At 44.9% G+C, this 19,582-nt stretch overlaps 1 protein-coding gene across 6 annotated transcripts in view; it reads left to right on the plus strand.

Annotated features, from left to right (window-relative positions):
• The first annotated feature begins 358 nt into the window (after positions 1-358).
• The window catches only part of dmxl1 (Dmx-like 1), a 34,465-nt gene continuing 15,241 nt past the window's right edge, over positions 359-19,582 (plus strand). For 2 of the 6 annotated variants that reach the window (XM_042761492.1, XM_042761498.1), the window contains exons 1-25: positions 359-516; positions 1,355-1,475; positions 1,853-1,978; positions 3,873-3,947; positions 4,078-4,159; positions 4,233-4,359; positions 4,446-4,512; positions 5,755-5,933; positions 6,011-6,191; positions 6,274-6,442; positions 6,927-7,103; positions 8,496-8,695; positions 8,943-9,615; positions 11,284-11,405; positions 11,482-11,571; positions 11,694-11,781; positions 11,859-11,978; positions 12,576-12,797; positions 13,640-15,181; positions 15,257-15,367; positions 15,569-15,738; positions 16,404-16,501; positions 16,595-16,760; positions 16,958-17,198; positions 17,714-18,735. In XM_042761492.1, coding sequence (XP_042617426.1) covers positions 1,389-1,475; positions 1,853-1,978; positions 3,873-3,947; positions 4,078-4,159; positions 4,233-4,359; positions 4,446-4,512; positions 5,755-5,933; positions 6,011-6,191; positions 6,274-6,442; positions 6,927-7,103; positions 8,496-8,695; positions 8,943-9,615; positions 11,284-11,405; positions 11,482-11,571; positions 11,694-11,781; positions 11,859-11,978; positions 12,576-12,797; positions 13,640-15,181; positions 15,257-15,367; positions 15,569-15,738; positions 16,404-16,501; positions 16,595-16,760; positions 16,958-17,198; positions 17,714-18,735 — 6,135 coding nt within the window. In that variant the 5' untranslated portion in view covers positions 359-516; positions 1,355-1,388. The other 4 variants (XM_042761497.1, XM_042761496.1, XM_042761495.1 and 1 more) reach the window with 4 other exon arrangements.

The following is a 19,582-nucleotide window of genomic DNA, read 5'->3' on the forward strand; positions in this document are numbered from 1 at the left end:
ACTATGATACGGTCTAAATCCTGACTGGAAATCCTCACAGATACCATTTCTCTCTAAGAAGGAACATAGCTGGGAGAATACTGCCTTTTCTAGTATTTTTGACAGAAACGGGGGAATCTGAGATCAGTCTGTAATTAACTAATTCTCTAGGATCAAGTTTTGTTTTTTTAATTAAATGATTTACAAAAAGCAGTTTGTTGAAAGGGAATCTAATATTCATTAAGTCAAGGTTTTTCATTTGTTTCATTTCCTTTGTTATTAGATCAGATGTGCAAAAACACCCGTTTAGGCTACATGCTGTTTTGTCGAGGCAGTGTTAAATGAGACACGTGACTAACGTGTTGTCAGAAAGCGACTACAACTCCCATAATGCAGTGCGCGCTTCACTTCCTGACCCGCACCGCAGAGTCTCCGCACACAAACACCACCGAATCACTGTGTGTCTTAATTATCTCTCATAATGAGAGGAACACACGTTGTACTTGAACTTGAGCATAAATGAAACCCGTTTCTGAGGTAAGGCGCGCGACTTTACGATTCTTTCTCATGGTTGATATTCGCCCGCTGTCATGCTAATGCTAACGGGCTAACAACATCAGCGGTTTGCAGGGGAAATTGATCAGAAGTGCGTTAATCGTGACGTGAATGACACGGATCACCGAAACGGTCCAGAACTTTGGATTTTAGATGTCTTTAATGGATTGTCACGGAAAGTTGTGGCCAAGCTGTCAGTGTCGAGGTTAGCATGGCTAGCTAAGGAGCTCGAGCTGTAACCGGATCCTCTGAGAGAACATCAGGAAACTGTGGACTAAAGACACGGATGATTACACATGAAAGATAAACATCTGCTGCGGGATCAGAAGCGAAGTATCAGCCAGTTTAGACATTAAAAGTGTGCAAAGCTCGTGACTGACCACTGGTCACGTGACGGACACATCACAGTGTGAGACTGGACTCTCTGTGGCTTTGATATGTTAGTATATTAACAATAATGTGTTACTGTTATAAGCTGCATCAGACATTATGATTTTGACGCTGAAATCATATTCACGTGAGGAAATTTAAAGTTTGATAAGTGCAATAAAATGAACACTTAAATGTGTGTTTTGGGTTCATAATAGGTCGAAATCAACTAGTGTGTGATAGCACAGTGGTTTTAACTGTACTGTCTTGCCTTGAAATGATCTTTAAATGAAAGTATCTTTTGTTCTGTGCTGCCTGCTCCACATCAGAGATTATATCGTGATCATTATGGCTGTGGTTTGGGAATATATCCGTGGTTTTGCATTCTGGTAACTTCCACGTGAAGCTTCGGCAGAGCAGGTGTAATGAAGGTGTCTTCTGCTGTTTGCAGGGGTTTGTGCTGAAACTCAAGAGTGCCAAGAAGCATGAACCTGCACCAGGTGCTCACAGGAGCCGTCAACCCCGGAGACAACTGCTTCTCTGTGGGCAGCGTCCACAACCAGCCCTTCACGGTAAACCTGAGCCGGGTTTATTTTAATGTTTAACTAATCAGATTAAAAACTGATGATTTGAGTCACGTTCTCTTTATGAACCATCTGGTTAAAGAAAGCTCTGTTCCGAGTGCAGCACACATTCAACTTGTTACATATCTTTGCAGAAATAATGCATGAAATATGAAGGCAAATATTGTCAGATATTTTCAGAAATAATGTAAAATAAAGACAATTTAAACTGTCAGTATAACAGCAGCAGTAGTGAATGAAACAGCAGCTGCTTTCAGTCTGTCACCATGCATACACACATCAAATACTATATATTTATGTTTCATATACTATGTGTTTGTGCTGCTGATCATGTGTTGTCCGTGTGTCCGGGGCTCGTGGGACAGGCGTACGCCTCTGGCTGCGACATCGTCATTCTGGGGAGTGACTTTGAAAGGATTCAGATCATTCCAGGAGCCAAACATGGGAACATCCAGGTGGGCTGCGTGGACTGTTCACTGCAGGGAGGACAGGTGAGACACACACACACACACACACACACACACACACACACACACACACACACACAGACCGACACAGACACACACACACACTCACTCACACACTCTTACTCTCTCTCTCTCTCACACACACACACACACACTCAAACACACACTCACTCTTACTCTTTCTCTCTCACACACACACACACACACACTCAAACACACACTCACTCACTCTTACTCTCTCTCTCTCTCTCTCACACACACACTCAAACACACACTCACTCACTCTTACTCTCTCTCTCACACACACACACACACACACACACACACACACTCAAACACACACTCACTCACTCTTACTCTCTCTCTCACACACACACTCAAACACACACTCACTCACTCTTACTCTCTCTCTCACACACACACACACACACACACACATCCTCAAACACACACTCACTCACTCTTACTCTCTCTCTCACACACACACACACACACACACTCACACACACACATGAACTGAAAAATTAAGAGAATTTCTTAGGGCGATTAAAAATTTAACTTTTGATAAACTTTTAAGTGAAAAGTGAAAGTCGGGACATTTGCCAAGTATGGTAACCCATACTCTGAATTGGTGCTCTGCATTTAACCCATCCAAGTGCACACACACAGCAGTGAGAAGTGAACACACTGTGAACACACACCCGGAGCAGTGGGCAGCTACATCCAGCGCCCGGGGAACAACTGGGGGTTCAGTCATGGGTATTGAGGGTGGAAGAGAGCGCTGTTCATTCACTCCCTCCCACCTACAACTCCTGCCAGCACCGAGACTCAAACCTGTGACCTTCGGGTTACAAGTCCAACTCTCTAACCATTAGGCCACAGCTGCCCCTGCAATAATAAGTTGTTGTTGTTTCATGATTTCTATTAATTATTAGACATGATTGCTAAAAATCCAAATTAACTAATAAAACAGAATCCAGAAAAATGGAAATGGAAAACATGAAAAAAAGAAGAAAAAAAGAACAGGAATTATGAAAAAATTTAATAGATTTCATATGCCAAACTTTTAATAAACTCTTGTTAAATAGTGTACATTTCATGATTTAAATAAATTTGACATGCTTAAATTAATACTTAAATGTAACCATTAAAACGCTATCTAGAAAAGAAAGCATATTTCATAAGGGCATATAAATTTGATTAGCCATTAGGGTGTGAAGTGTGTTTGCAGAGACTGCTCTGGCTAATTACGTCAGTCTTGAATGAATAATGAATACTAAACATCCGTCATATGTGAACTCTTCTGAGCTCGTTAGGGTTCATTATGGATGACAGGCCAGTTCAGTGAAAATCAGGTGTTGGATTTCTTCTCCCTTTATTCATGTATGTCTATGATTCCCTTCTTGAGCTCAACATCAGTGATTTGAGACCTGTGTAGCAAATCCTGTTCGTCAGCTGTTATGTATGGGTCATTAAGACATAAACAGCAGTAATTAATACTTACACAGAATCATTCTCTCATCAGGTATCTGCCTGAAAGAGTCTGATTGATCATCACTGATTTATACTTGACACAGGCACCACGGGCTTCTTGATTGAAATGATATTTATTTTATGAATTGAACCGAAGCTCTGCATCATCTATAAGAGTTTCCAGACCTGTTCCTGAAGACGTCATTGACATTCAGTGGTCTAAACGAATTCGAAATGCTCTCTCGCTTTCCCTTAATTAAAACCATCCACCCATAGTGTGCTCACGTAACCAGCTCATTGTTCAGGAAGACGTTTCTGAAGTGAGCAAACGATGGAGAGAGAGTTTGAAGTGATCAGGGAAAGATTTTAGGCTTCAGCAAGAGTTAGACTAGCATCCGAACAGGATTGCCACTGTGCAGACTTTCTAAATCTGCTCTGTTTTCAGATCGCAGCGTCGTACGGAAACATTATTTGTGTGTTTGAGCCGGTGGAGGTCAGTCCACAAGGGAAAGCACAAAAAGTGAGTCTCTTCTGTTATAAATACACTCGGTTATGAATATAAGGTGTGGTTCCCAGGGAATGCATGAACTGAGAACATGTTGAATGCATTGCATGCATGTGAATGATTTGCTGTGTGTGTTTGTGCTCAGCAGAAGCTGAGTTATCATTGGCAGAAGAGCGGGCAGTTCGTTCTGCAGTCGGTCGCACACATCCTGACGTGGCACCCCACAGGTACGTGAGATCAGTGCTTGCTCGTCCTGTCTGCGCCGGGCCGCTCACCTCTCTTCTCTAACGCTGTCCACAGGTTCATGGCTTCTGACGGGCTCGGCGTGTCTGCAGATGTGGTGTGATGTTCAGTCCAGCACAGAGACCGAAGGGGAGGCTGAGTCCGCCAGTCCTCGGCGCTCCTGGAGATGCGTCTGGCAATGCAAGTCAGTGTTCGTCCGTCGCATCACACTTCAGAGTTTCTCTGAATACACAACGGGCAGCTCCAGTATAATCTCTCTTGTTTTTACAGGTCCGCTGCTCCGACTCACTTCATCAAGTTTTCCCCAGATGGAGAGTTTTTTGCGACCGCAGGACAGGTTTGTGTTTGTACAGATGTGTCCCTGCAGCACAGAAGCAGTCATAAGTAGCACAGGTATATTTGTAGCAATAGACAACAGTACATTGTATGGGTCACAATTATACATTTCTCTTTTATGCCAAAAATCATTAGGATATTAAGTAAAGATCATATCCCATGAAGATATTTTGTAAATTTCCTACCATAAATATATCAAAACTCAATTTTTGATTAGTAATATGCATTGCTAAGAACTTCATTTGAACAACTTTAAAGATAATTTTCTCAATATTTAGATTTTCTTTTTTTGCACCCTCAGATTCCAGATTTTCAAATAGTTGTATCTCAGACAAATATTGTTCTATCCTAACAAACCATACATCAATGGAGAGATTATTTATTCAGATCTCAGACCATGAATTTCAATTTTCGAAAAATGTACCCTTATGACTGGTTTTGTGCTCCAGAGTCACATATATGGTGTGTGCACATTATTCCAAATCATTTGATTGTTTTGTGTAGAAAACAGAACAAAATAGTTTTTTACTATTCACCCAAATTCTTGCTGTCTTTGAAAATGATGCTCACGCAAGAATCTTTGTGTTTGCAAGAAGAAAATATGATTTAAAATCCAAAAACTTACAAAATCACTTACAAAATGATGAATAAAGATTGCACTTTAGGTGTGTTTTTGCATTTTATGTTTTTATTCAATTCATGAAGGTTCTATATATTCTATCGTAATTGTAGGATCCTGTACATGCAACATAGCTTGCTTTATTGTAAATGAAAAAAGTCACATATTTAAACAAATTAACCAAAATATTAGATTTTTTAAATCAAATATCAAATTGAATGATTATATATATAATTATTTATTTATTTAGTTTGTAAACATAATATTGTTAAATATTCTTAGCAAGACTATTTTAGATTGTACTAACTCTCAAATTTGCGATGAATATAGTTTATTTATAAAGCGCATTTTAAACAATAAAAGTACTGAAAGAAGAAATACAGTAGCAGAAAGAGGTAGAGGTTACTGCATAACTTGTTATAAACATGCAAATAAAAGCTCTATAGAACAGCACCAAAGGTTACGGTCTCTTTGATGCTGATTTACCTTCGAGACAGGCACTGCATCTATTGCTTCTCCCATGTTTTCTCACTAACACACCGGAAACTCATGTGCGCTCAGCTCCTGAATACAATCTTTCTGACGTGACGAATGCAGAATTATTGAAGGCTTGTGTTGTTGCAGGACGACTGTCTGGTGAAGGTGTGGTACAGCACCAGTAAATGGCAAGCGGACGTCACTAAACTCTTCACGCCGCTCGACCTGCGCTCCGGAGCCGAGATCAACTTCTCCTTCGTTTACCTGGCTCACCCTCGCTCCGTCACTGGCTTCTCCTGGAGGAAGACCAGCAAGTACATGCCCAGGTGAGTAGATGTGTGACGGCTGGCAGACGCCACTGCAGATGCTCCCGCTGACCGCTCTGTCCCGCTCTGTCTTCCAGAGGCACCGTGTGTAACATGCTGCTGACCTGCTGCAAGGACAGTGTGTGTCGCCTGTGGGCCGAAACACTGCTTCCCAGCGACTGTTTGCTGTCTGGACTCAGAAACAATCACACCATGAAGGCAAACAACACGAAGAAGTCCTCCAGCAGCACCCGAGTGCAGAACCAGAACCCGCTGGAGGTGAGACGCTGGAGGAATGGAGCGTCTTGTGCTGTGTGTGGACTGATGAGAGACTAGAGCGGCGTCTGCTTTGTGTTCACAGCTGAAGCTGAAGCCGTCGTGGAGAGAGGAGGTCCGCAGTTTATCTCAGCTCTCATACAGCGGTCCTCTGCCCCAGCAGCAGAACAAACACTACAGCCACCGCACCAACATCCTGCACGCCAACGCACTGTGCCACTTCCACATCGCCGCCAGCATCAATCCAGCCACAGGTAGCACACGCGTGACACAGAAAAACTCCTATGCTCCATAAATACAGAGATGTAGTGTGAACTCACAGCTCACAGTTCTTGACAAATTAATACAACAGCGTATGGTTGATAAAAAGCTAATAATTCATTAAATAAAAACAAAAACAAATGTACAATAAAAACAATAAAATAAAATAAAACACTTACTAAAATTAATTTAATCAAAAAAATGCAAAATTTAAAAATTAATAAATAATTTTAATTTAAAAAATTTTTTAATTTAAATTAAAACAGTCAAAATAAAACACTTGAAAAAGATTAAATATTTTATTTGTTTCCATGCATGTCATGTGAGCATTAACTGAGATTTAAATTGTATATTTACCGGGTTAAACACACCTGAGACATGAAAATTTAATGGAATCTTAGAACTTGCAGTAAAAAAAAAAAGACGACTTTTAGCAATATTTCATGATTATAGCATGATGGTGACGTTTGTGTGCAGACATCCCTCTGCTGCCCTCCATCTCGTCCATGAACGGCTCTGATGAGGAGGAACCAGGCGGCCCGTTCACCGTTCACTGGCTCAACAACAAAGAGCTGCACCTGACGCTGAGCATGGAGGTGTTTCTACAGCAGCTGAGGGGTAGCGGCGAGCAGAACGGACCCACGGAGCGTTACGGTACCATGTGCATCATCTGAGCCATATATCAGAGGACAGGACTGATTTACATTTACATTACAGTACGGAGCAAGATGTGAACCAGTCAAGTCAAGATGAGGCAGAGCCATTTATTAATGGGACAGTTCATCCAAGACGTAGGACACTTTTTCTTCAGTAGAACAGTAAAATAGATTTTTAGCTAAAAGTGTGATCCTTGGTGATTAATAAAAAGCAAGTCAGTCTTTGAGAATAAATATTTTAAAAAAGCATTTCAAGTACACAGAATTAATCCCCGTGGCTCCTGACCGTATATTGAGTTCTTGTGAAGCGAAACGATCAGTCTGTGCAAGAAACTGAACATTATTTACATCGATTATTTTCAGACAGCTTGTTTCAATGAACCAGTTCAAATAAATGATTCACTAGTTTGTTTACGTGATCACATATACACAATTATATGATTAAATCACCCAATAATAATGTGAAATGCAGATGTTTTCATGTCTAATGCATATAAACTAGTCTTCACCAGCTCATCTTTTTACATAAACAGTGAGAAACCATAAAAACTGTTCAGTGTTGTGTTCACGCATCGGTGTTCGGTGCGAGTCGAACGGTGTTCTCAGTTCAGTGACTGTTGGAGGAACCGGAGCACTGAATCAGTTCATTCATCACAGGATCAGATTCGCCGGTGTTTCGGCTCATGTCCAGTCGCAGTGACCGTCAGGCATCTGAAAGTGAGTTTGATTGAGTCACTTGTAGATCTGTGCTGCTCGAGTCTGAACTGATTCAGACGATTCAGTCCGATTTGAAGAACTGGTTCAAGAAGTTCACTAAAAAGAACCGGTTCTAAAGAATGATCCGTTTGTGAACCGGACTGTTTCCCTGAGGCTCTGGATTACAGGTGATAATGTTGAACAGAATGTTTATTGCACAGAATGATCGTTTCGCTTCATAAGAGCTCAGTATATCGTCAGGAGCCACAGGGATTCATTCTGTGATGTCTGTTAAATGCGTTTCTGATTTTATGAATCACCAGTGAGCACAGTTTCAGATAAAGATCTTCTTAACTGCTCTACTGAAGAAATAAAAGTCACTACATCTTAGATGAACTGAGGATGAGTAAATTAGGGGAATATTTCCTCATTTTTGAGTGAACTGTCACTTTAAGTACGAAAGTGAAAGTGATGTGGCCAAGTTTTCGGAATGTGCCCTGCATTTATCCCATCCAATTCACACACACACACACACACACATGTTAATCAACACATATCGCTCTTTGTGAATAAAAAATGCCATCTCTGTGTTTGCAGTTTTATTGGTGGTATTTGTAGACTAATAGGGCTGTCCGAACAGCATGTGCAGATTCACATGTGTCACATGAAGCTGAAATCTCTCTGTTCTGAGCAGATGCTGATGAGGAGGGGAGCGGCGCTGATGCTGTCTCTCTCCCTGCGGCAGCTGTGGATCATCAGGTGGACGTGCTGCTGAGTGACTGGAACAGAGCAGCAGACATGCTGTTCAGCATCCACCCGATGGACGGCTCGCTGCTGGTGTGGCACGTCGACTGGCTGGACGAATACCAGCCCGGCATGTTCCGACAGGCACAGGTACAGACGCCGCATCCTGAGAGCGGTTCCTCAGATAATGCCTAGAAACTACTCAGAAAACACTGTAACCACATAACTACAACCTAGCACACTAGCTTATTACTAACTGCCCAGTACACAGTGCATACTATTTGTTTTTTAAGAATAGTGTGTGAAAGAGTATGCAATAAACAACAAATAATGTTTCAGAGTACTAACATTAATTCACAGTACTGAAATCTCTGATGAGTTAATTCTCTGTTTCCAGGTTTCCTTCGTGTCCAGGATTCCCGTGGCCTTCCCCACCGGCGACGCCATCTCACTCAGCCGCAGCGTGGTCATGTACGCCTGCAACAGAAACGTAGACCTGGCCATGCAGCACGGCCGTCAGCGTCCCGTGGGCCTGCCGCACTCGTCCTCCTCTGCTCTGATCGGACTGAGCCAGAACAAACCCTCCTCCAACAGCCTGCGTCTCAGCATCTTCACCCCCAGCGTCCTGATGATCTCCAAACACGCAGACGGCTCGCTTAACCAGTGGGCCGTCAGCTTCGCCGAGGACTCGGCCTTCTCCACAGTGCTCAGTGTGTCTCATAAGTCACGATACTGTGGCCACCGCTTCCACCTCAACGATCTGGCCTGCCACTCTCTGCTGCCGCTGCTGCTCACCACCTCTCACCACAACGCCCTGAGGACACCCGACGGGGACACCGCTCTGACCCGTCCTGCTGCTGCCCCGTCCCGCAGGAGCAGAATGTCATCCGGCAGCGTTGCCCAGGATCCCAACGCGATCTACAGTGAGCTGATCCTGTGGCGGGTGGATCCGGTGGGTCCGCTGTCGTACTCGGGGGGCGTGTCGGAGCTGGCCAGGATCAACTCGCTGCACACGTCTGCCTTCTCTAACGTGGCCTGGCTGCCAACGCTCATCCCCAGCAACTGCCTCGGTGAGGACAGCTTCCTTAGATTGTAGATTTCATTTCACCTTAGCAACCACATCCCTCACCCCTAGGAACTCTCTCGGTGTGGACAGCTTCCTTAGATTGTAGATTCCATTTCTCCTTAGCAACCGCATCCCTCGCCCCTAGCGACTGCCCCGGTGAGGACAGCTTCCTTAGATTGTAGATTCCATTTCTCCTTAGCAACCCCATCCCTCACCCCTAGCGACTGCCCCGGTGAGGACAGCTTCCTTAGATTGTAGATTCCATTTCACCATAGCAACGGCATCCCTCGCCCATAGCAACTGCCCCGGTGAGGACAGCTTCCTTAGATTGTAGATTTCATTTCACCTTAGCAACCGCATCCCTCACCCCTAGCAACTCTCTCGGTGTGGACAGCTTCCTTAGATTGTAGATTCCATTTCACCTTAGCAACCGCATCCCTCGCCCTAGCGACTGCCCCGGTGAGGACAGCTTCCTTAGATTGTAGATTCCATTTCACCTTAGCAACCGCATCCCTCGCCCTAGCGACTGCCCCGGTGAGGACAGCTTCCTTAGATTGTAGATTCCATTTCTCCTTAGCAACCGCATCCCTCGCCCCTAGCGACTGCCCCGGTGAGGACAGCTTCCTTAGATTGTAGATTCCATTTCTCCTTAGCAACCGCATCCCTCGCCCCTAGCAACTGCCCCGGTGAGGACAGCTTCCTTAGATTGTAGATTCCATTTCTCCTTAGCAACCGCATCCCTCGCCCTAGCGACTGCCCCGGTGAGGACAGCTTCCTTAGATTGTAGATTCCATTTCTCCTTAGCAACCGCATCCCTCGCCCCAGCGACTGCCCCGGTGAGGAAAGCTTCCTTGGATTGTAGATTCCATTTCTCCTTAGCAACCGCATCCCTCGCCCCTAGCGACTGCCCCGGTGAGGAAAGCTTCCTTGGATTGTAGATTCCATTTCTCCTTAGCAACCGCATCCCTCGCCCTAGCGACTGCCCCAGTGAGGACAGCTTCCTTAGATTGTAGATTACATTTCACCATAGCAACGGCATCCCTCGCCCATAGCGACTGCCCCGGTGAGGACAGCTTCCTTAGATTGTAGATTCTATTTCACCTTAGCAACCGCATCCCTCGCCCCTAGCGACTGCCCGGTGAGGACAGCTTCCTTAGATTGTAGATTCTATTTCACCTTAGCAACCGCATCCCTCGCCCCAGCGACTGCCCCGGTGAGGACAGCTTCAGATTGTAGATTACATTTCACCATTGCAACGGCATCCCTCGCCCATAGCGACTGCCCCGGTGAGGACGTCTCTCTTAGATTCTGACATAAAAGCAAAATTCACTGTGGAAACCTTTTAGAGTTTAGAGTAGTTCAGCCTGACAGTCTTACATTAAAAACAGAAAGCAAGAGTACAGTACAGGAGAAAGCACTCTGTGTGCAGATGATTTGTGATATTTTCAGAGATTTTTAATGAGCGAGCTGGAAACATTTACAAGCATCCCTGTTTGAACAGAGTCTCTGCTGCATAGAATATTCATTCATATTTATTCAGCTCATGACTGTTTAATGCGTGTTTTTAAAACTTTAACTAACAATCCCTCGCGTGTCACACCTGTCTGTTTCTCAGCTTGCGGCTGAATGGATGTTACTGTTGATCTATTCATCTTATATTTCCTTCCCAAAGGTGTGTATGGGAACTCACCCAGTGCCTGCTTCATCGCCAGTGACGGACACTCGCTCCGACTCTATCAGGCCATCATTGAGGCCAAAAAACTGCTGAGTGAACTCTCCAACCCCAACATCTCCGTAAGAATGGAGCTGGCTGTTATTTCAGTATATCAAATAGTAGAGTCCTGCTTATCTGTCATGTGTTTGTTCCCAGAAATATGTTGGAGAGGTGTTTAACATCATCAGCCAGCAGTCGACAGCCAGACCAGGCTGCATCATTGAGCTTGATGCCATCACAGACTTTGTACGTATAAGATGCACTACAGATGCATAATGTGATCCAAAATAATGGGATGATCTAACACACGAGCATCATGTCATTTCCCAGAGTGCTCTGTGCTCACGTCTCTCTCTTTGTTTGTTCAGCAGGGGAAAGAGACGCAGCTGCTGCATGTGTTTGAGGAGGACCTCATCTTGGGAAATGAGAAAATAGACGATTACCTGCAGGATTCTGGTACGAAGTCATTCTCTCTCTCTCTCAGCGTTCGTTGTGTTTCTGTGCGGTGTCATGAATGCTTGTCCTTCCTTCAGTTCCCAGCCGGACGCTCTTCTCCGCTCGCTTCTTCCTGGTGGTGGTGGAGATCACTCAGAGCAGCAGGTCGCTCCTGCACATGTGGCACCTGCAGCTGGACGCAGTTCCCGTCGTTATGGGTTTGTAATGGATCTTATGGTATTTAATATGACTCACACGTGATTGGACTGTGAAAATTGCCAGATTGGAGTCAGACACGAGTGCAAGTGTTATCAAACAAAGCCTAAGCAACAGCATGAGCACTTATTTAAGATTATGACTAGAAGTCGACCGATATATCGGCCAATATCGGTCAATGATTTTTTTCTGTTTGGCCGATATGTGAGAAATGGGACTTTTATTTTGACAGCATGCACACAATCCAAAATATTAAAATAATAATTACAGTGTAATAAATCACATTATTAAAAAAATCTATATTTATCAAAAATATTCCAATCGAATTGAAAAATCAGTTTTTTTACAGATAAATTTTTCATGAAGTTCACATTTTTAATATTTTTATATAATATTATGCAAAATAGATACTGTTTAATTTCAGAAATGGTTATGCATGTGTTTTTATTATCTTTACATTAAATAGTGTGATATATATCTCATTTATCGGCTTTATGTTGGCATCAAAAAATCCATATCAGTCAACCACTAATTATAATGTCGCCCTTAAAGGAAAGACAGAGCAAATGATTGTGACCAGATTTGTGTCATTCTTTCAGAGCAAACTCAAACTCCAAACAAAGAGACTCTGTCTCCATCACCCGTGAACAGCTCACAGTTTAACTTTGAGACGGCCGGCTCACCACAATCCCCGAGACCCAAGCTGAACACGTCTAACCTCCAGAGCGCCTGCCGCCTTGCTCTGACCAGTACGAAAGTCTTCAGCCAGGAGCTGGATCTGCCGCAGGGCGTTGAAGTCATGCGTGTATCACCTGCTGCAGGTGACCACCTCTGTGTGCCTTTGATGATGAGAGCATTCACTGCTGCATGATCTGTTCTGATTATTCCCATTATGTCCTGTATTTATCCATCTCTTTCCTACGCCCCATGACGCTTTGCACGAATCATGGGAGGAACTTCCGGTAAACAATCTGCCAATGATTCTCTCTATAAAAGCCATAATAGGGATTTGCAAAAACTGGGTACAATGAAGTTACATTATTCTTCTCACCCTTCATTAAAAGGAAATTAAAAAGTGTAAAAGCATTAACAAATGAATTTCAGCAGACCAACCGTAGACCCCAAAAGCTTGATTATTTCACTAGCAGGATTGCAGACTTGTAAGATATCATTAGTGTCTGTTTTACGTGACATACGTTGCCTTAATTAAAAATGTTCATTAACTGCAACATTGAGTGATAATATTTCAAAGAAATTTCCATCATTTTTACAAAATTGCTTGGATTAGAAAGACAACTGCATTTCAAAGCATCTGTGTGAAAACAAACCTTGAAAGAGAAAATTATATTATATTGTAAATTAAATCAGGAGAGCAGAGCTTAAATTAGCAGAAAATGTTATCTTTATTCATATTGTTACAAATTTAAATAATCAGTGTGTAACATTAATATACCAAGCATCATGTTATTCTCCTGATGCCTGAAAACAGAACATGAATGAAAATGTACAGTCAGACTTATGGATAAAGATTATTTGTAACACAACCTTATGATTTGAAATGATTTGTTTCAGTCTTTCCCAATCCGGAAGTGCCTCCTATTATTTAAAATGCAGCTGGATATTCTGTTGGATTATCTGATAAACACCAACACTTGTGTTGCAGGTCATTTGAGCGCCTCGTCTCTGCAGCCGGCCGGACGCTCTCCGTATCTGCTGGCCACGTCCTGCTCAGACGGGTCCGTCCGGTTCTGGAGGTGCAGCTCCGTCTCTGACCCTGATGGCTCTGCTGACCCGTCATACGTCTGGGAGGAGTGGCCTTTGCTTGTGGAGGAGGGCGAGGCCAGCAGCAGCGCTCTGAGTGTGTCCGGTCAGCTCATGGGTCTCAGCTGCTGTCACACCAGCAGAGTCGCAGTCGCGCACCGGAGCCACGAACCCATCATGCACATCAGCATCTTCCAGTGCGACTCCACCGGAGGCTCCCAGTGGATTCTGGAGCAGACGCTTAAAGTCTGTAGCTCCGACAGCCCGAGTGCTAACGACTATTTGAGTAATGGTTGTTCAGTTGTCGGCAGTAAGAGGCAGGTCCACTTAGACTGGGTTTCCAGAGAAGATGGTTCTCATATATTAACCGTGGGTCTGGGATCCAAACTTCACATGTACGGGATGCTTTCTGGAAAACCTCCCGATCTGGGTCTGTCTGATCGCAGTAAGGAGTGCAGCTGCTCTCGATTGGTGCTCCTCCGAGTGGTGGATCTGGTGTCGTCGGTTGAGGGTTCGCTACCCATCCCTGTGTCTCTGTCTTGGGTGCGAGATGGCATCTTAGTAGTCGGGATGGACTGCGAGATGCACGTCTACTCCCAGTGGCAGCCGCCGGCTCCGGTCAAACTGTCACGCACTGGTAGCGTGACATCGCTTAATTCAGTGGTGAAGAACGAGGGACTCAGTCTGAATCCTTCTAAAAAGACCCTCACCAGATCCATGACTAGTTTGGCCCAGAAACTCAGTGGAAAGAGAACCGTGTACGACCTCCCGGCGGAGATGGAGGATTCTGGGTTGTTTGAGGCGGCGTATAACCTGTTTCCTACTCTGCCCCAGTATCATCCAGTGCAGCTGTTGGAGCTCATGGACCTCGGGAAGGTGCGCCGGGCAAAAGCCATTCTGTCCCATCTGGTAAAGTGCATTGCTGGGGAGATCGTGTCTATGAAGGACACTACGATTAACCAGGAGCGGCGTCTGCGCTCGCTCACCATCAGCGCCAGCGGAAGCACCGCCAGAGACCCGAAGATGTTCAGCAAAGCTGAGAGCTCCGACTACACCGAGATCGACTCCATCCCGCCGCTGCCTCTGCATGCGCTGTTAGCCGCCGACGAGGAGACGGCTCCTAGTGCCAAAGAAAGATCGGAGAGCGTGAGCGCTCATGGCCAAAGCGACACTTATGACGAGCTCTTCCAGACCTCCGGCGTCAGTACAGATGACATGGACCCTTTCGATGGAGATGAGGAAGATGCAAACGCTAAAGTCATTGATCTGTCAAAGTACAGCCCTATGTTCTTCGGCTCCGAACATGCACAGGTGTTATCTGGACACCTGCTTCACTCCAGCCTGCCGGGCCTGACGCGGATGGAGCAGATGTCTCTGATGGCTCTGGCGGACACCATCGCTTCCACCAGCACCCACATTGGAGAAAGCCAAGGAAAAGGTCAAGGTCAGTGTCTTTCACTAATATATCTTCAGTTTTCATTTGTAGGGATGTGTTCTGATGTGATGAACCTTCTCTCAGGTGGAGAGACGCTGGATGAATGTGGACTGAAGTTCCTGCTGGCCGTACGTCTGCACACCTTCCTCCTGACGTCTCTGCCTCCGGCTCATCGCGCTCCGCTCCTCTGTCAAGGTACGCCTGCATCAGTGTGCATGAGTGCCTCAGAAGATATACATGGACATTGATGTCGTACTAGAGCGTGCCGCTAACAGCACCAAGGTCATGGGTTCCATTCCCGTTGGAATGCAAGCACTGATAAAACTGCATGAATGTAAATCTCAGCTGGTCTTGCTCAGATGTAGAGTGGTCTGAATAACTGTCGCTGGTCTGCAGGACTGTCCACCTGCCACTACGCCTGGGCGTTCCACTCCGAGGCCGAAGAGGAGCTGCTCAACATGCTTCCGGTCCTGCAGAAAGGAGAGCCCACGTGGCCGGAGCTGAGAGCCATGGGTGTGGGCTGGTGGCTGAGGAGCACCAACAAGCTTCGGAGATGCATTGAGAAGGTTTGACCAAACTGAGCCCTATTATCTGAGCATATTTTCTGATGATGAGTAGATTTTGGCAGAATTTCAAAAATTAGTGTAAATAAATGCATGTTCGTGTTCTACTGTGTTGGAGTTGCATGCATTCTGTCTGTAGAATTATGGGGGATCAAGCACCATCTACTGTATCTATTAGTTTTCCCTCTATTCTCAGGAGTCATTTTCTCACATTTTTAGCTAGTAACTGGGATATCATGAGCTAACCTCAAGCTTCAAATATTAAATCAGATATACATAAATAATATGGATTTCCGCAATGCTTGTGCATATTAACATGAAACTTTGTAGGTATCAATGCCAATGCCAGTGTGGCCTATACACTCTCAAAGTGTATGTATGACGGTAAATCTACTCATAATCTCGTATCTTTCACATCGGTCAGGTCCGTCTGTAGCTGCTGCTTGTTTAATGTTTTTCCGTGCATGTGCATCAGATGCATGTCTTCAGCCACTGTATTCAACGTCTTTGTTTTTCAGCACCTTGAGATGACTAAACAAAACTGGAACTTTTTATGTATTGAGTGTTTGTTTGAATGATGATCACAGGCCAATATAGTTCTTTAAATGTAATTTTCAATATTTTTAGAATTTGACATGAAATCCAAATGTGTAATAATCCCCTACCAGGTAGCAAAAGCTGCTTATCAGAGAAACAACGACCCGTTAGACGCAGCCTTGTTTTATCTGGCCATGAAGAAGAAAGCTGTGGTCTGGGGACTGTACAGGTAACTACACTCACACACGCACACACACACACACACACCCACACACACCTGTCAGCGAGGCTTGAGTCCACTGAGAGCTCCTGTGTGTTGAAGGTCTCATCATAACGTGAAGATGACGGCGTTCTTCAGCAATAACTTCAGTGAGGACCGCTGGAGGAAGGCAGCGCTGAAGAACGCTTTCTCTCTGCTCGGAAAACAACGTTTCCAGCATTCTGCGGCTTTCTTTCTGCTGGCCGGATCCCTGAAAGATGCTGTTGAGGTACGTTTGCATCTCTCAGACCTGTTTATGTTCTTCTCTGAACCCTTCCTCTGTCATGAGCTCCTGAAACAAGACCCTTGTGACTTTCGTACAAGGAAGGTGTAATCATCAGAAACCTACTGTCTCTTCTATCAAAGCTTATTTTGTTCAGTTAATGAGATTCTCATAAGACCTGTTGATTTTACTCACACCATCAGGTTTGTATAGAGAAGATGCAGGACCTTCAGCTGGCTCTGGTGGTCTGTCGGCTGTACGAGTCTGAGTTTGAGATGTCCTGCACTTACAAGCGAATCCTGCAGAGGCACGTCTTGGGTCAGGACCACCAGATCGCGGCCCATCAGGACCCTTTCTTACGCAGCATGGCATACTGGGTCTTAAATGACTACAGCAGGGCTTTGGACACACTGCTCGAGCCCAATGCAGACACGTCACATGAAGGTGAGCGAGGAGACTGACGCTGAGGGGCTTTTCATGCTAGACATCAGAGTTTGGTCGAGCCAAGTCAGCTTTATTTCTACAGCGCTTTATACAATACAGATTGTTTCAGGGCAGCTTCACGGTGATTAAAACAACAGAATCAAAAGCACCAGAATGTCGCAGAATTATTTAATGATGAAAAATGACAATTTCAACTGTAATACAGCTCTACAGAAGACAACAGTGTTATTATTCAGATCAAATCAGTTCAATGCTGATTCAGATTTGGTTCAATAACAGTATCAATGTTGTAAACTTCATCAATTATAAAACGGTTTCAGATTCAGCTCTAAAGCAGCTCTACAGAAGACAGTGGAGTCTTTATTTAGATCAACTCACTTCTAGTTTTGTTCTCATCTGATTGTGTCAGCGCAGAAAAATCTATAATATTGCTGAATATTAAGTGTCTTTCAGACCCCATCTCAGCAAACCAAGAGATTTTAGATTTGTGCCTCATGTGAATCGATTTCTTTCAGGAAGCGCCGGGTCATCTCCTTATAGTCCTGATGTTTTTAACTTCTACACCTACCTCCGCACACACCCGCTGCTGCTGCGCCGTCACTTCGGCTCCTGTGATAAAGCTAAAGTGGGTCTGACCGCTGAAGGCCGTGCGGTCGACTCCATCAGCCTCACAGAGAGGAGGCTCTTCTTTACCGCCGCTTATGCACACTTACAGGCCGGCTGCCCCATGCTGGCTTTAGAAGTGCTCTCCAAAATGCCGAAGGTCGTGAAGCGCTCACCGATGCGAGAGAGTTCGCCTGTGACGTCGAGCGAGCACAAAGACCAGGCCTCGGCTCCGTGGCCGGTTCTCAACGGCTTGGAGTCTGTGTCCTCGCTCTCGTCTCCTAGAGAGGACAGTCGGTCAGACTCGGTGCTCAGTTTCGACTGGAGCCAGCCGTCTGTCACCCTGCAGGACGAGCCTCTGGAGCTCAAGTGGGACAGTGATAAAGAGGACTTGGACGAAGAAGAATCAGGCCTGGCGATGAAGACCATCTGTCCGGAGAAGGACGGCAGCGCTTCTCGAGACGCTCCGGAGGTGACGTCCACCCCCACGGGTCACAGCACAGACGATTCTCCGGCGCTGACCGAGGACATCCTCGCCGCGCAGCTGAAGTTCAGCTCCTGTCTGAAGATCCTCACCACGGAGCTGCGCACACTCTCCACGGGATACGAGCTGGACGGAGGGAAGCTGCGGCATCAGCTGTGTCACTGGCTGGAGCGAGCCGTGGCGGCGCTGCAGAGGTGCTGCGGATACAACCCCTTCCTCCAGCACCTGCCCGAGGGCATCTCAGCTGACCTGAGCCAGGTGGAGGATCTAGAGGAGCGGGGCGCGGCGGAGCAGGCCAGAGAGCTGCAGCAGCGGCGAAGACTGTGGCTGAAGAGGAACCAGCCGCTGCTGCGCATCTTCCTGAGCTACTGCAGCCTGCACGGCTCTCACGGAGGAGGACTGGCCTCCGTCAGGATGGAGCTCATTCTGCTGCTGCAGGAGTCCCAGCAGGTAACACGCTCCAGTTAGGATGTGTGAATCAGATCTTGATACCAGGTGTAGAGACCAGGTGTAAAAGCCTTTTCACACTGAGCGGGATGTGAAAAAGCGAGTGAATCGCCAACAAACGGTGCTTTCACACCAAGTGTGAATCGATTGATTGCCTTCTGCTAACTCATGCCTGCACGCTAGGTGGCGCTGAATAACAGTGCATTTTTCTTCAGTTATGTATCTCGTATATGAATTAAACATCATCTGCTGCTCAGTATACAGCATTAAATTAAGATAAATAAAGTTTGGCTCTACACCAGAAACACAAACTATCTATAATGCTTACAATCTTACAATATACACCTGCTTATCATTTTTCATAAACATCCTTTATTGTGATAAAAATACCATGAGCTGCATTAAATGTACAGAATATGAAGTTTATTTGCAAAAACAGATAACTTTTAATTTTCAAAAATCATGTTTTTTATGATGTTATCATGTTTTTATTGTGTTAGTTAGCTGTATTTTTTAGTTATTTGTTTAACCTAATCAAAATTACCCAACTACAGTTTGATTGAGATTAATCGGAATGAACAATAAAAAAACATGATTTTTGAAAATTGTTATCTGCTTTTTCAAATGAACTCTTCATATATCGTCGCAATCATATGTGACCCGTGCAGGCAAAATAAGTCGGAATGCACTCGGGCTAAATTTGAGCTACAGGCAAAAAAGAAAAAATGTCGATTTTGATTTCACAAAAATGAGTTCATTAAGCCCTCGTCTAGCGATCACAATGCTCCAAATAATAATTTTAGAACGTTAACTTTTTTTTTGTACGTTTTCTGAGAGGAGTACCTTTTCT

This window comes from Cyprinus carpio, chromosome A8, assembly GCF_018340385.1.
Source record: "Cyprinus carpio isolate SPL01 chromosome A8, ASM1834038v1, whole genome shotgun sequence".
Classification (NCBI taxonomy): domain Eukaryota; kingdom Metazoa; phylum Chordata; class Actinopteri; order Cypriniformes; family Cyprinidae; genus Cyprinus; species Cyprinus carpio.